The 17708-nt window shown below is 42.6% G+C and overlaps 1 protein-coding gene across 1 annotated transcript in view; it reads right to left on the bottom strand.

The window, feature by feature from the left end:
- Nucleotides 1-17708, bottom strand: part of tenm1 (teneurin transmembrane protein 1) — a 186462-nt gene that overhangs the window by 70518 nt on the left and 98236 nt on the right. The window contains 8 exon segments of the mRNA XM_025898021.1: nucleotides 291-525; nucleotides 6232-6378; nucleotides 6490-6519; nucleotides 6697-6882; nucleotides 8721-8921; nucleotides 11355-11549; nucleotides 11657-11767; nucleotides 14073-14174. Coding sequence (XP_025753806.1) covers nucleotides 291-525; nucleotides 6232-6378; nucleotides 6490-6519; nucleotides 6697-6882; nucleotides 8721-8921; nucleotides 11355-11549; nucleotides 11657-11767; nucleotides 14073-14174 — 1207 coding nt within the window.

Below are 17708 nucleotides of genomic sequence, written 5' to 3'. Positions count from 1 at the left end.
TGACACGGATCCTGGAAGAAGGAACAATGTGCTGTCGTGTGACTGCCGATCTTCGGGGTAATAGATGTACGCGCAGGCGCTTGAACACACGACATGCCCCATTCACATGCAAACACAAATCCTCATTAAACAAATGACATCCAGTGGACATTGCAAGTCATTAAAATTGATGTATTTGTCCATCATCTACTCCTGAGGTCTTTCATCGCACTGTGCAGTCGAACAACTCGAGGACACGGATGTGCAAACACAAATACTAGATACGGCACAAAGAGTAAATAAGTGCATACCTGGTATCAAAGGGCACGTCTCCAGGGAGAGTGTGCGTGGCCGCCTTGCCGAGAAGGAAGCGGATGCGGTGGTAGAAGCTGTGAGTGTGTGTGCTGGTGGGAGAATGAGGTGTGGTGAGGGGAAGCGAGCCCTGCTGCAGCAGGGCCAACGGGTCGGCTGAACCCTGGCACAGGGGGTCCGAGCCACAGCTCAGCTGCTCACAGCAATCGGGATCTACGCAGTCCAACAGGCCATCTGAAACGCACAGGAGGTTAAAAATGTACAAAAGAGAAGAGCAACAGATGCAAAAAGGCACACATTTTCAAACAAGCACCACAGATGAGGTGGTTTAGAGGGGAGTTGAATTTACTACTTCACCTTAGAATGCATAATTAACACAGGCTTTAATATTTGTAAGTGGCTATAAGGTTAAGAGGACCAAGGCCAAGGTACTGTATGCACTTTCAGTGAAAAGACTAGAAGCAGACCCAATAAAACCTCAGACATAATATCAAATAAATGATTCTTGCAGTGCCGGCCAGTGAGAAACTCTTTCGGAGTAATGCGATCCGCAATAACGAACTATGCATGCATCATCGTTATCACAAGAATCAATCAAATGAAATTTATTAGGGGCCATCAGAGTACAATTATAGCATCTATTGCTATAAATCAGACTTGAATCGCCAGCATTATTTGAATGTGATCCATAAAAGGCTGGCATAAACAATGAGCCACGGATACAAAGCAGGGCGGCAGGTAATAGGACCCAGGCTGGCATTTGTGTTTCCTATTTCAAGCCTGTTTCTGAAAAGGCAGGAAACAGTGCTGACATTTAAATGCATCTGACCACAGAGCAGGGAGCTAAAGGCCAACAATATTCTATTATAACCTCCCCCTGCAAAGATAACTCAGTACAATGGCTGAATTCCATAAGATTCACTATCTGAACTTGAAAGCACATTATTAATTGAATTTGAAATATCATTCAAGGAACAGACAAGTTTGTAGCTTATTAGGGAGGCGCGGCTCTTAAACGCTGCGCACAAAGGCGAGCAGTAAAAATGGAAATTTGGAACACATGTAATACATATAAATATGTATGTGCATGTGATTTTACTGCTCAGATGTGCAGAATAAATGCTCTTTTTCTATTTTTTTCTTCAAGAGAAAGCACAAAACATTTTTTTCTTCGCTCCCATCCAGGCAGAATAATTGAAACTCTCTCTTCAACGTTCCTCTTTATTCTCTGATTACTTGTGATAGCATCATTCCATCTCTGTCTATCTTCAGAGACAAAAAGATTGCGTCGAGAGAAGGCTATGAGAGCCTACCGTATATCTGCCAATTAAGAGAGATGGCTGAATTGTGTGGTTGGAAATTATGGCATTTGAAAAGCTGCGCAGAGAGGTGGAAGCACTGCAAGGTAAGAGAAGTAGAAACCGACTGCATAAGGCGTTGTCAGCAGCCACTTCTTTGGCATAAGCACAAGTAAAGTGAACACTTTCACACCTTCAGTACAGACATTTAGACATTTGAAGATTAATATTCATATGGTATTTTAATGCAGTATGTTTACAGTGATCCCATTTTGCATATACTGCCATAGAGTGTATTCATTGCATCTTTTTTTGTCTGGCTTCCATCTGCTCACTACATCAACCTCTACTTAACCTACTCTTTCACAAAGAAAAAAATATATTAAATCAAATCCTGTCTTTTAGTCTCATGTGGGATGAGCTCAAACTGCACCCCAAGGAGCTGGAAAATGAAGGCGACACGAACGTGCCAAAATCTGCAGTCCCTCGAATTGAGGCTGGCTCCAAAAGCAAATAGTCTCCCATGTTAAAATGTCCAACTTCAAAGCAGAAAAAAGCATGTTTACAGCCTTCTACAAAAATGTGCTAATAATTGTACTAACAGACCAAGAAGTTTGCTCAGGGAAATTTTGATATTTTGGTGTGTTACTTAGTGCTAATTAGCTGCTAGCTGATACCTTATCACCCCTCCCTCCCATTATGATATGGTTACCTGCCCGCACCCCCAAAGAAACAACCAACTTAGCAGCAGCTAAATTTCTGCTTAAAATTCATTCAAAATAAAAACAAATTAAAATTGAACATGTGCATAAATATTCACAGCCTTTTCCGTTACATTTAAAATTGAGCTCAGGTGCATCTTGTTTCCACCAATCATCCGTCAGATGTTTTGACAATTCGATCAGAGTCCACCTGTGCTAAATTCAGTTGACTGGATATGATTTGGAAAGACACATTTGTGTCTATAAAAGGTCTCATAGTTGAAGCGCAAACCAAGCCATGAAGTCCAAGAAACTGTCTGTAGACCTCTGATAGAGAACCGGATTGAGGCACAGATCTGGGGAAAGGTACAGAAAAAAGTCTGCAGCATTGAAGGTCCCAATGAGCACAATGGACTCCATAAATCCTCGGCTGTAAATGGAAAACATTGGGAACCACCAGGATTTCTTTAGAGCTGACCGCCCGGCAAACATGAGTGACTGGAGAGCGATCCGATGGTTGCTCTGACAGAACTTCAGTGTTGATCTATGGAGATGGGAAGCCAACCTTTTCTGCAGCACTTTAACAATCAGGCCTGTATGGTAGAGTGGCCAAATGAAAGCCACTCAGTAAAAGGCTCATGACAGCCCACCTGGACTTTACCAGAGGTCACCTGAAGGACTCTCAGACCATGAGAAATAAAATTTTCTGCTCTAATGAAACAAAAATTGAACTCTTTGACCTGAATGCAAGACATCATGTCTGGAGGAACCCAGGCACTGCTTTTCATATGGACAATGCCATCCCTATAGGGAAGCATGGTGGTGGCAGCATTATGCTGTGGGGCAGTTTGTGTAGTCAGGGTCAGGGAAAGATGAATGCAGCAACATACAGAGACATCCCTGATGATAATCTGCTCCAGAGCGCTCTGGAGTACACAGCCAAGATAACAAAGAACCAGCTTTGGGACCGATCTGCGAATGTCCTCGAGTGTCACTCTCCATCCAGACTGATGGAGCTTGAGAGGTTTTGCAAAGAAGAATGAGCGAAACTGCCCAAAAATAGGTATGCCAAGCTTGTAGCATCAGCCTTCAAAAGACTTGAGGGTATAAGGTGCTGCTAAAGGTGCATCACCGAAGTAGGGAGCAAAGGCTGTGAATACTTATGTAAATGTTATTTTTTTGTTTTTTTGTTTTTATAAATTTACAAGAATCTCAAAGAAAAAGATTTACAACTGAAAAATGAATTTAATCCATTTTGGATTAAAGCTGTAACCTGACACAAGGTGAAACAAGTGCTGGGAACACTTTCCAGATGAGACACACTGTACGTCCGTGTCTCACAGAGTCTTTTACAGCAAGGAATCAAACTCATTTTACATTGTGAGCTACATTCAGCCCACTTTGATCTTAATTGGGCCGGACCAGTGAAAGTCCCTTTTCTGTGGGTGCAAAGAAGTTTAACTGCACATTTAATCCCTGAGATCTCAATATAAGAAAATGAAGTGCAAATTAATAATACATCTCAGTTTTTCTATGTTAGCATTAAGTAATTCTGCTGTAGTAAATTAAAGAAATCTGTCAGTTCGATACTTTGGGCTTAAATTTTAAGAATTAAATGTGTAAAATTACAGAGAATGTTCTGGTAGCTCATTGCCCAGACTGTCCTGTAATTACAGTATAAAACAGAAGTTTTTTTATTAATTAATAGAAAATGTCCTATTTTTCTTTTTCTTTACTGTGAACCTGACAGAAATGTCTACATGTGCAGATAGAGAAAAAAACTGAAACTTTTCTGACATGTGATTGCTCATCTGTTATTTAATAATTTTGGTGTAGTTGTAAAACTTATGAGAATGCAGTAGGTACCAAATGTATGTCCTCCTTCACGTTTCCCAAAGCGTGTTGGATTGGAGTCTTTGCAGGGTTGATTCCGGGCCCCGAGCCTTATGTTTGAAACCCCGGTTTTACAGGAACAGTTTGAAATTTTAGAAAATGTAACTTCTTGCTGAGAGTCAGATGAGAAAATCGATACCACTCTGTTCAGAATATGTTTACTGCCAGCAACCAATTAGCCTAAAAGTGGATGCATGCGGAAAACAGTCGAGCTGGCTTTGTTCAAAGGTATTAAAACCAATAAGCAGCTTTAAAGATTACAAATTAAAAATCATATTTTTTTCCTCATCCACACAAAAACCATAACAGCAGTTTGCAGTTTTATGGGGATGGCAGGGCAGGTTATGGGTCAGACTATTTCTTGGCAGGGCAGTGACTTCCTGGAGTGTTTGCTGGCTGGCTCTTTCCAGCATCATGCCAGAAAACCAGACACGAGGCTGTCAGAGTGTCAGACAACAAGAATCCAGGATGTCAGATCTCCTTATAACAGCTGATACTTGATTGTTTCAACCTTAACATATAGCCCCGTGATGGCCTGCCAATGCACTCAGTGTCTACCCTAACTTAAGCCGGGAAAAGCTCCAAGACTAGCTCGATAAGTTAATCTTATGTCTTCAAATTCGAATACTTTGTTTTATCTAACTTTGTAGCTAGCTGAGATAACTCCTAATGTCATCATTTCTTACAGATCTGACAAAACTCCCTCAGTACCACAGAAGACACTGTATAGCTTTTTCCCAGGGTGGATAGTATTCCCTTAAGCAGTATGCTGACATTTATGTAAAAAAATGGTGAAAGTGCACCGTTAAATGAAGAAATGAGTGTGACTGAATAAACAGTTAATGCTATTCATCACTACAACAGTCCTTTATTCCTTAAAAACCACAAATGAACACACGCACACACAAAAATAGACCGAACAAAAAGACATAATCCATCGATACAATACCGAAGCATAACCACACCGCTGCCAAGGCACAGTCCTGCTAGGACTCCTTTCCTCTATTCAGCCCTTATTTTACAGTCCACAAAACATTTTTTATTGCCCGGGCTCTGACGTTATAATCCAAAATAAGGACCTGTAATTCATGTGCTGAACAGCCATCAGCGCCGATTTTGTGAAGTGTCGCTGAGTCAATCATGCAGTTTGTGTAAACAATGTGCAGACGGGAAAAAAAAGAGTTGCTTTGTAGCTACCTAAAAAAACCCTGTGCAACCAGAAACCAGAAAAAATATGTATGTGTTTGTGGTTTCCTGTGGCTGATTCAAACAACTCTCATCAAAAAACTTGGAGCCACAAACAAAAAAAAAAGAGGAAAAAACGGGTTTTCCTCCAAACAAAAGCAACACTACCTTGTTTGCAATGATGGATTACAGCCCCGGCTTAACAGCCATGCCCATAATGGATGTTTGATAGAGTTTCAAAGTGAATGGGCACAGTTGAAAGCAATGCAATATTGCACTACATCCTTACAACTACCTTTTTTATTTTGTAAAAGAGCTGCAGATGGGACCGAAATGGCGACGGAATGATTGTAATGAGTAGAGATCCTGCCACCGCTGAAATGTTCCTTTCTTCAGCTGGGAAAACACAACTACATGGCCTTGAGATACAAACCTCTCACCTGCCACCAGACACCTGACAACCATAAGCAAAAAAGAAGCAGAAATCTATTATGCATGGTTTGCTGTATTTGGACTTGGGACATTTTCTCTGAGTGCCTTTTATCCTAGCAGGTGGTATGCATATTAGACATTTAGCTGTGATAAGAGGAAAAGCAGACAAACACACTCGCACAAAATGAAGAGGCATACACACACAAATACATATTCAGTATAATAATGACCAGCAGGACTCTTCGGGAGTCTCAGCAGGACTGGGACAGCACAGTGCGATGAAGGGGAGGAACAATGAGGCTGATTTTCTCCCTTTTTTGTTTAGGGGCAAACTGAACAAGAAGTAACAGGATAGAAGGGACAATCTGCCTGAAAGACAGAAAAGAAAGAGGAAAAGAGATAGAAAATGACAGAAGATGGTAGAATTTCACCTCCGTCGTTGTCTGTTCCATCACTGCAGTCAGTTTCCATGACAACGCTGCATCCAGGCCCACTCCATCCAGCCTGGCAGACGCAACGCCAGCCGCTCTGCTCCAGGGTACAGCGCCCGTGCCCGCTGCACAACCCCGGGCAGCCATCTGAAAAGGTGTGTCCCACGTGTTCGTGCACACAGACACAGAGTTTTAGCGCTTGTGAGGACGCTGGAGGAGCACAATGTGAAATTTAACACCTGAGTAAAAATAAATTACCTTTCACTACGACATCCAAATCATGAGTAACTGCGGGGACAAATAAGTGAGAATTGCGTAAAACCAGAATGATTGTAAATGGAAAACATCCAAAGAACAACAACAACACCTCTTTTTTTTCTTTTTTTTTTGTAAATGCATTAATCATACTCATCAAAATATCACAAGACAACCGAACACTCCCACGTGGACTCGGGCACCGCTCACCAATGTTACAGTGCTCTCCCTCCCAGCCAGGTTGGCACACGCAGGTCCCATCGTGGCACTGGCCGTGCTCTTCGCAGCGAGGATGGCATGCTCTCTGGTCGCACGCAGCGCCAATCCAACCCTCCTCGCACTGGCACTGGCCTTCCGAGCAAACGCCGTGGCTGCCACATGGCACCGGGCACAGCTCTGCCGAACAGGTGGGTGGAGATATGCGTGAGGAAAAAAAAGCATTTAAGTGTGAGAGGGGAAGGGAATGAGAGGGAGTGGAACAGATGGAGGAATTGAGCGGTGGAAGAGGAAAAAAAACGTAAAAGAGGCACCGGGGACACAGAGAGCAGAAAGAAGTTTAAAAGAGTTGGGGGTGAGCCATTGGATACAGGTGAGAAAAAAAACCCAAGCGATAGAAAAAGATAACCTCAGAGACTAAAGAGTCTACGTTCTCACAATACACAATCTTCCCACCTCTAATAGCTGAGCTCCCTGAAGGAGGAGAAGAGTGAATACACTCATAACAGCCAAATGATTCGTATTTGCACCGCATATTTAAACTACAGGGATTTCAATTCGGCTCTATTATTCTTTTCTGACATTTTGATCAGATATGTTGGGTATGTTAATACCTCTTTTTCTCTTTCTTCATTTTCCATCATCTTCTCTGTTAACTTTCTCTTTTCTCCGTAACATTCTTCCCCTCTGTCTTGCAACATGCATTTAAAATTCTTTCCTCCTGTTTTTGTCTATTTCCTTTTCTCTGTACTTCTCCTCTGCATCCAGCTCTCCCTCGCTCTCTCCCTCTGCAGAGGCAAAGCCTCATCCATCAGTAAAGAGAGCAAAGTGCTGGAGGCACACAAAGACTACTTATCCAGCTGCAGTAAAAAGTTATTTCAATTTAAATATACATAGCATGGAGAGGGAGGAAAAAGTGGATTAAAGTTGGAGAGGTTTTTTTTGGCTCTCTATTAGAATTACATTAACTTAGCTATGCCTCAACAAGACCAGGACATAGAATTGCTTGGTCCTTTTGATTAAATGCCCGGCAGGTAGAGGGAGGCCGCTCATATCTCAGATATTCAGCCACGGTCTATCATTATCATGGGCTATATCACTATAATAAGGCATGCGCACACCTGAGAGCAGGCGCTAATGCCAATTGCCTGCAAATCATCGGTGTGCATGGCAAAGAGGATTCTTCCCAACGCCAGCATTAAGTTAGTCTGGTGGAACCAGAGAAAAGCCAACCTTAAAATGGCTATTTTCCTCTCTGACAGCTCACACTGCAAGGACGAGGAAACTTCTTTTTCCCCACTGTGTACCACGCCACGCTGTAACCTATGTTTAGAACCGCAGTAGACTTGCTTGGCTCGCCTTGTTCTAGTCTTTTTCCTTCATAATCGGTGAAGAACTGCTGTCTTTGCAAGCAAGCAGAATAAAAGTCCTTTCAGATCTATCAAGGCTTTCACATCTATATTTAACAAACACTCACTAACTAATATGTTGTGCTCAGGTATGTAATAAATGCTGGCGAGCTTTTAAATGCCAAGCTGAATGCTCCTCAGAGTTGCGATCTCTGACATGCCTTGCAGCAAAAATGAGAAAAGAAGTCTTTTAAAAAAACACATTTTTCTCACTGTAATTTGTTTTCCTCATTTAGCTGAAAGGGAATGCGAGCGTCCGAGCGCCTGTGTATTTGTGCGTGCATGAGCATGTGTGTGTTGCGGCGTAGCTGCTGCACTCAAAGAGTCATGAGAGGAAATCTCATTTATGACTAGCATGAAGAGTGAGCGCACAAAACGCCCATGCAAACACACACGCATGTAGAGGCGCATACACACAGCTCACAGTGTGGCTCCAATCCATATTTCTCTCATGTCTATCAAATCCCCAGAAAATAGTATCTGGCAAGACCATGCGTGCTACCAGAACACTGGCAACCGAGCGATGTGCACTTTCAATTTTCAGTGTTTTTTTTTTGTTTTGGTTGTTTTCTTTTTTCCTGCGTGTGAACAATAATCCTCAGGTCTTACCGGTGTAGCAGTCTGGTCCCGTCCAGTTGGGCTGGCAGGCGCAGGTGTCTGACTCTGGGAGATAGGTGCCGTGTCCCGAACACTGCTCCTGACAGGCTGGCAGCGGGTCATCGCAGCTCACTCCCGCCCAGCCCGCCGAGCACACGCATTCCCCACGCACGCACACGCCGTGCCCGCCGCACTGAGGGTCTACACAGTCCACTGCGGATGGAGGGGAGGGTGGAATATAAAAGCACAGCTGAGTCAGAGGTGAAAGGAAGGAGTGAAGGGGAGGGGGGCAGCGAGGGCCTGTCTCATTATAATCATCAGTTCACCGAGTATGAAAGCAGTGTTCTTTGCATCCCATCCAGGAGTTAACCACCCCAGATACAATCCCTGTATCTGTTCCACAACATTACACTTCATAGGACACTTAGAGCCGAGGCTTTGATAAGGGGTGAAATGGGTTGGTTGGTGTGCGGCTGTGTGTGTGTGTATGTGTGTCATGGTGGTCCATGCTACGCTGTGTTAGTGTGTGTAATTACAGCCCTGAGCACCGAGCCAAAGCTCAGCACAGTTCGGCTAAACTCGGCTCAGCTCAGCTCCGCCGCTCAAGGTCAAACACGTGATTCAGTCTCTACAGGCCGAGACAGAGAAGGCAGCAGCGCGGAGGTCTTTAGGACAGCTGTGCCATCGGTGTTTCTGTCAGGTGTAACGTCATAATTGTTTTCAAATATTGCAGCTTTGTTTGTTTTTTGGTAATTTATTGGGTGGTTTTACAATGAAGAGGATGTGGCAAACGCCCAAGGCTTGTTTTACTCCACAGCTGCAAGCTGCCTTAACTACCTGAGACTCGAATCAATTGTACTGTCATTGTTTTTTACTTCCTTTGCTTACAGGTTTTTTTCCTGCTATGCTGAGAACGCCATTTGTCGCTTCCAGGAAAGCCTAATTGATAACGAAGGTTTAGTGATCGCTTTTTCCTCCTTAAGTCAGTCTGAATAGATGTTCTAACCCTCTCCATGAAACACGCACACAGGCCAAATTCTTTCTTGCCACTCTGCGTATATTATACACAGGATGACAATAATGCTAAATTGACATGTGCATGCTGAGTATCTTCAATCTGCTTACTGCCACACCCCCCCCCGGTTCTCTTTATGAGGAAACACGTTTAGCCTGGAGGTGCAATGATTTTTCAAAAAGAAAAAAAAGAAGAAGAAGAAAAAGAAAAAGCAAGGCCCGAGCAGTGTCTCCTGAAAAATGCATGTATGACAAGGACCATCGGATCTGTCTGCTGCTGCAGTTTTTGGATAAACCAAACTGGGATATTTGGAAGTGTTTTTCTTGAATGTGGGTTTATTATGTTAAACATTAAAAAGTGAAGTGTGATCACGATTGTATAATTGTTGAAACTTGTTTCGTCTTCTGGTTTGAAAAGTGAAAGGGTCACTTATTAAAACATATTATGTCAAAACAGCTAAAGCTTTAGTCTACATGTTTAGAATTAAATATGTCTGCAATTTTCCTTATTAACATAAATATTGTTAGTAGTGGTAGTAGAGCAGTAGTTGTAGCATTAGTAAAGGTGTTTACAGCTTTTGTTCAGACTGTCTCTTTGTGAATGAGACACTCTCAGTCAGTATTTGAATGTCTAAGACATTATTTACTTTGCCAGTGTCACAAATAGTTACTGTTCAACAACATTTCTTTTTTCTCGGTCTTTCCGAGCTGCAGGAACGTGTTTTGTTCTAAAGCCAGAAGTCTCATCGTGCTTTACATGGCGTAAACAAAAAGTTTGATCTCTCAATGGCATTGTTGACATTTGCTGACATTTCACGAGAATCTTACTTTTGTTTGTTGAAAAAAAAGGAAAAGAAAGCATAAAAGAAGAATAAGTATTTTTCAATGTGATTGCTAAATTGGAAAAAATGTTCAGAAGATGAAGATGGAAACAAAATAGTCACAAATTCACGGTTCAGGTCTGACTTCAGGTTACAAAAATGTTGATTTTTAAAAGATGTGAGCCATTTATAAAATTATTATATTGCGCTAAATCACAACAACCGTCACCTCAAGGTGTTTTATAGTGAAAGGTAAGGACCCTGCAATTATACAGAGTAAACCCCAACAATCAGACGACCTCCTATGAGCAAGACTTGGCGACAGTGAGAAGAAAAACTCTGTTTTAACAGGAAGAACCAGCGAGGGGCATCCTTCTGCTGCAGCCCGATGTGGTCAGGGCAGCAGACCCAACAAAATTAAGTTCACTATCATCTTTCTAACTTCGTCTGCCTGCCATGTGGTGCAGCAGGTAAAAAACAGCTGGCTGCTCCAGCTGCAGTGTGGGCGAGGACAAAGGCTGTATGAAGTTCATCTGGGAAAGGAAATTTGTGATTTGGGGATGTAAAAGTGAAAACTGACGAGGGTAAAATGCTCTGCAGAGACTCTCATGCTCCGTCAGTCTGTGGGATCCCTTTAGTATCACACACAGTCATTTGATCCTTGCTCAATATAAAAATATTGATTAGGGTGGTGTTAAATTCAATTCTTGCTTTTAATAAAAAGAGCAAAGTCATTTGTGTGCGAGTGGAGCCATTTCTTCTTCTTTTTTTTAGCAGTGTAAACAACATCATGTGGTTTAACAGTTCTTACCTTGTTCACAATTAACACCCTTGTAGGCCGGACTGCATATGCAGATGCCCTGGATGCAGGTGCCGTGGTTGGAGCAGGTGGGATCGATGCACTGACCTTCCTCCACGTTGCACTCTGCCCCCTTCCACCCTTCCAGGCACACGCACCTTCCTTTCTCATACATGCCGTTACCGCTGCACAACACGGGGCATGAATCTGCAACAGGACAAACACAGATTACACTCACATATTGTGTAGTACACCTATGCACAAACACACACACAGTGCTGCAGTATATTAGCTGGAAGACCGTGGTAACCTACCGTGAGTGGGGCTACGCTCTCTTATCTCAGTAGTGCGCAGATTCAGCAAATCCTCAAGCAGCCTCTGTCTCCCTGTCTTTCCCTCTCTCTCCCTCACGCACACACACACACACACACCTGTACACACGCACACACACTCCAGCTTATCCCTCACGCTGTTTCAATTTACTCAAGCACCACCTGAGCCTGGCTACCACGGCAACCCAGGAATTGTAGAAAATCCTCCCAACGTCACCTCACTCATTCTGAACGGGCCGTGAAAACAATCGTGAAAACGAAGATTAGGAAAGAGAGCATTAGGGATTTAAAGAATGAGGCAGCGCTATCTCCATGCAGAGATGGAGAGCTGTGTGGCTAATGTAATGACAGGTAGAATAGAAGTCAGCGAGTGTCACGCTCGCAGTCAGAGCTCGGGAAGTTCAAATGCATTAAAAAGATGATCCATAGCCATTGCCTTTTTTTCTCGAATAATTTGCAATGAGGGCCTTGTGTGTCCCGTGTTTGTTTGATCCGTTGTAAAATTGAACGCTCTGTGCCACACGGTAATAAAATCACACTTCACATTTTACGGCTCGTGCTAAAACTTGCTGTCTAACTTTTTCGAGCAGAGGATATTACAGCACGAGCAAATGAGCAAAGACGGCAGGAGGGTATGAATAAATGATGAGCGTAAATAAATCATAGGATGTGATATCATATCACCTGTTTCGACACAATGAGACATATTCAACTACAATAATTTTTACAAAGACTGACTCTCTCGGGGAGAATGCAGAAGAGGTAGAGAGAGGGAGAGGAAATAGAGCGTCCGTCCGCGGAGATGCAGAGGGAGGGAGGTAGAGCAAACGGGAGCAAACAAGATCTGGTCAGTAATGAAGACTAGCCAACAGAGTTCAGCTGCTGATGTCTTCACCGGCTTGGTACGACGTACGACTTCAGACATTTCACAGTTTATCAGAAATTAAGGATGTCAGAAATTAAGCTCACTGAGCTACGAGAAGGTGTTTATTGAGAAACAACGATGGAGGAAATGTGAAGGTTTGGAGCAAATCTGTGCCACCGGAGCCTGTTCACTCCCTATCTACCCTATTGTACTCTATTTCTCCCAGTAGCCACTGACAAGGTAGCTGTTACTGAAGTAACTAAAACAATTATTTACTTTACTCTTACTTCAAAGAGAAGAAAGCGTTGAAATATATTATACTATTAATTATATATCAGAATAAAAGCTACAGTAGCATTCTGCTGGTGCAAGCTTTTTTTAGACGGTACTGCATCGTGGATCAAAATCTAACTGTACTTTTCTGCATTCATAATTACATAAACTTGACAAGCTGTCCAACACCGATGGATGAAATGAAACCCCAAACCACGAAGGGTCAGATACATGTCTCAGGCTCTGTGTCCTGGTCTTTGCTGACCTTTTTTTTCTATTACTTGAGGACAAGGCTTTCAGATGTTGTTCATCTGCTGTTGATATTTAATTTTTTTAGGCCTGCTACTTCTTTTTCTGTTCTTTTTTGAGGAAACTTGTCCAGTCTACAGTTTACAAACCGCAGCATATCAAGCTTCCAGCTAATAAATCCCTGGGAATCACCTTGTTGGTGCAAAAATGCCATTTTTGTCCTGTCACATTGTTTTATCTTTGGCATTTTTAGAGATTCAACTACAGAAAAGGAACCAAATCATGTGTTTTTGCTAATAACAAACAGACTGAGGATACTGTGTCTTTTGTGGAGACACAACACTGGTTCATCCCTTGAGTTTGGAGGCTGTTTTATGCTTGACTTGTCAGTCAGTAGTAGCTTAACAAAATGGTCAGGTACAAGGACAGGACTGAAAATGAATGAAAGAGCAGCCGATGTCCAAAGAAAAACTATGAAAAACCTTCAGAAAGTCTTCCCACTTAAAAGCAAACTATACAGAAATAATATAATAATATAAAATCTACAGGAGACTTTTACACAAATGTGTGGTTGTTGGCCATAAAATCACAGAAAACTCCACAGACTGGAAACAGTTCTGTTTAGTAAGATATCACACACTCATATGTGAAGACAGCATGAGAACCGCAAAAGCCCATTTTGTGCTTGGAAAAACCCTGCGTATATGTGTGTATTCATCCGCATGATGAAATAGTACCTTGCAAAAATGTCAGGACTTGCAAAGTTTGCAAAACAAAAATTACTTTGTAGCTGTTTTGGGACATCACAAAATCTTTATATATAAATATATATTTATAAATGAATTACACATTTGTGACAACTTTTAGAAACATTTTCAGCAGAAGTGAACAGGCTCAGGGCTACAAAAAGTCCCTCCAGACCGTGTAGGGAGGCTGGAAAATATGAAAGACGCATTTCTTTTTAAACTTGTTCTTTTACAGAAATTTGTTAGCTAGCTAGATATTTCTTACCTTTGGCACAGTCAGGACCCAAGAATCCAGCAAAGCAGTGGCAGTGTCCAGCGACACACTCTCCATTTCCGTTACAGTCTGTGGAGCAGCCGTCCATTGAGTCTGCATACCCACACACACAAACAAACACACACATCAGCACATAAAAGCCAGAAAATAATACAAGAACTTGAAAATATTCTGCATGTAACTCCATAAGCTGACATGGCTCACTGTTATTGAATGAGAGATCTGATAAGCAATGGATGGCTCCCCAGACACAGGGGCTATATTAGATTAGTCTGATCCAGCTGCTATCACTCTCTGGGGAACGGCCAAGCACTCACTTACACTCAGTAGCACTAAGCACATTATACTGCATTACAGGTTGGAAACACGCGGTACGCAAATTTACAAACATCAAGGCTTAATCAACAAACTGTTTACACGGGCCGCAGTTTGGAACCAGACTGGAACAACATAAAATCTGACATTGTGAGTGCACGAGTAAGTGGAGAATATACAATCGCGCGTCGCTACAGTAGATGCACTCTGGGCATTGCAAAAGATCAATGTGATGCTTGTTTCTACTAGTGCATTGTCTCATCTGGATGTTTGCGTTTCATCCTATCCCTCTGTAGGCTATGTGCATTTCATCGTAATCCTCAATCAGACTTCAAAAGGAAGAACTTCTTTTTTACTCTTCTCCCTTTTTCTCTTATTGATACGTCCATCATGTCAGAGCTCATTCTCCGGGCCCGAGCAGATAGGGGAGATAAAAACGGAGCGCGCTTTCATGATTTTAGAGCATTACGGGAGCCTCGCTCTCAGCTCTGCTCAAGACACAAGTTTCTGGTGAAGAAGAATCCAGCAGCTGGCAGAGCTGGGGATTTGAACCATGCTGCCGGTTGTCTGGTGGCAGGCGAGCTCCATCTAAGCTAGATAAAGTAATTAAAACGAATGTCGAGGATGTCATCCTTTATTTGACCCTGCGCCGTCCTGCTCGCTCTCCTCTGAACAGGGATCGACTCCAGAGTCAAACCGCTGCAGTCCCCTGGCTCGCTCTGCTCAGGGAGCATGGATGACAAATCCTTCAGTGGCACGGCTCACACACACACGCACACACACACTTACAAACACATGCACACAAAGTTATTATGTGACACCCGCCTTGAGGCGCGTGTGACACATGCTAATGAGACAGGCCCTGCCAGTAGCCGGCAGCGCAGCGTTATCCTCCACAGCAGCGCATCACTACAGAAACCAAAGTCATTTTCACCTCCATCACCTGTCATCGTCACACTGATGGAGAGAAGGAGTGGCAATCATCTTCTCTCCCACACAGTCGGGAGAAATCACAAATGTTTCTCTTTCTCACGCTCGGGGGAATGAAAAAAAGAGCCTCCTATGCACAAATTCCAATATTGACTGTGGCACCTGACACATGTAATGAACAAAAACTCATCTGCAAGGTCACCGAGTTGCTTTTGAATCGGGCGGAGGCGAGCGATCCGTCAGATCTCTCACAAGGCTGCAGGGTTGCAGCAGTGATATAAGCTCTGTATCTTTTCAGGTCAATGTCTCAAACATAAAACTCTCCGGGCAATTAAGAGGTAATGTATAAGAAAGCCTCTATTTGTTACAGCGTGAGTGTGCACGTGTGCGGGCATTCGTGAGACGCCCACTCTCTTCTTTCCACTGACTAAACCCTGGCCAGTTAGAAATCACTCATGCCATAAGTTATTGAAGTTAAATGCTATTATAAAATGGGTGCTTCCAGCCAAGTGATCTGATTGGTCAAATAAGCATTCCAATTGTACTTTATGAGCCCGTAAAGATTCAGCCATGCTTTATGACCCTTGGGCTTTATGAATTTATGAAAAAAAAAAAAAAGATGAAATGGCTGCTCAGCTAACTAGAAGTATCTAGCCTCTAGCCAACCACCAGTTTTGTTTATCCTCTTTTTTATTAAAAGTTATGAAGGAAACTTTCCCGGATTTTTTTCCCTTTTTCTTATGGCCATTGTTTTAAAGAGGTAATATTCAAGCACACGTGTGATGGCAGGTGAATAAGCAATTATGCATAATTAACAGCCCTGCAGGGAGCAGCACTCTCTCCCTAAGCAGATTTAAAAAGAAGACGGTGCTGGCAAAGTGGCCTACATGTAAACGTCGGTAGCAGCGGAACAGGAAAAAAGGAGCTTTATCCGCATCTGCCGGCATTTTTTACAGCAGAGAATATGTTTGAAAATGCAATCTGACTCTCATAATGGCATCTATTTTGAAATCAGCGTGCACCTTTTCAGTTTTTTTTATGTCATCCATTTATGTACGATAGAATCACCAAGATCGACTTTATACTGTACGCACACATCGGCATACATTACAGTATCTATATCAGAATTTATGCAGACAATTTTCAGCTGCAAGCAAGTACGATACGACTGCGTTCTGCTTTTGCACGTGTGTGTGTGAGATGGCCCGTGAAAGCATGACAGAACAAAATATCTTCTGAACGACAAAGGTCAGTTATCTGCTGACAACACGTGTGATTTTAAACGGTCTAACCCAACTCAATTCTTTCTTCTTCTGGTCTTTTGTTTCCCCCCCAAGATAATGACTACTGTGAACATCCATGACAGGGTTTCTCTGTCTCAGGTAGCCCCATGCCTCATTACTCTTGCAATCATGTTTTACATCCCAAAGCAACAAGCAATTTTTTTTTCAAAAACCGCAATCAGCCCCATTTCAGGTATTGTCCTATCATCTTTGTGCCCATATTTTTACTTCTTGTCATACTCCACACTCTATTGATTTCATCTTACTTTATTTATTTATTTTCACGGTCGCTTTTCGCTTATTTATTCTCTCTCATTTCTTCGATGTATCCAGTTACTACTGTCTGCGGAAAAGCTCAGTTTCCCGACAGAGATCATCTCAATTCTCCCTCATCTCCTCATCATCACGGTTCAACTCTCGGGCTACACTATATTGTGTCCCTTATTAGGATTTACCGTACAGTGGCTGGGCGGCTTTCATCTTCTGCCTCCGAAAGAAAGCGGTGTCCCGCCGTAACTTCTTTCAGATGTGTAAATAGGCAGTAAAATGACCTTCGACCTCAATCCATTAATATTATTTTTGCCTTTCATGCAGTATCGCTCGATTAATTGTTTTGAACAACCTCGGCAAACTAAAGGCCGGTAGACTAAGGCCATCTGTTGTTCCTCTGTTTGTTTTTGATTATTAAAGAGAGGCAACGAAAATTCTTCCTGGTTCCTGTTTAGCACGAAATATGTGACTGGGAAGAAAAAAAAAGCAAGTCTGGTCTATTCCAGACTTTACAGACAGCACACGTGTCAACAAATGTTTGACAGCTCTGAAATAAAATCTGTGTTTAGCTGTCGCACGCTGTCAGTCATTGTAAAAAAGACTCTGTCAATATGACGATGAAAGATGTCTTCAGTACAATGTTTTGCCTCTGTGGAGCTGTTTACTGATTGGCTTGCAACTTGGGCTTTGAAGGGGTTGTTGATACATATTTAGCCTAAAAGCATCCCGTCAGCCGCACATAATGTTCCTGATCATTTCCTGAATAATGGGAAAACCTCGTCATAAGAGATGCGCGAGGAAAAACATCCCGAAATATAGACTTTTTTTT

Source organism: Oreochromis niloticus, linkage group LG2, assembly GCF_001858045.2.
Source record: "Oreochromis niloticus isolate F11D_XX linkage group LG2, O_niloticus_UMD_NMBU, whole genome shotgun sequence".
Taxonomy (NCBI): domain Eukaryota; kingdom Metazoa; phylum Chordata; class Actinopteri; order Cichliformes; family Cichlidae; genus Oreochromis; species Oreochromis niloticus.
Note: the sequence above shows the minus strand (reverse complement) of the source record. Positions and strands in the feature narration are given on the sequence as shown.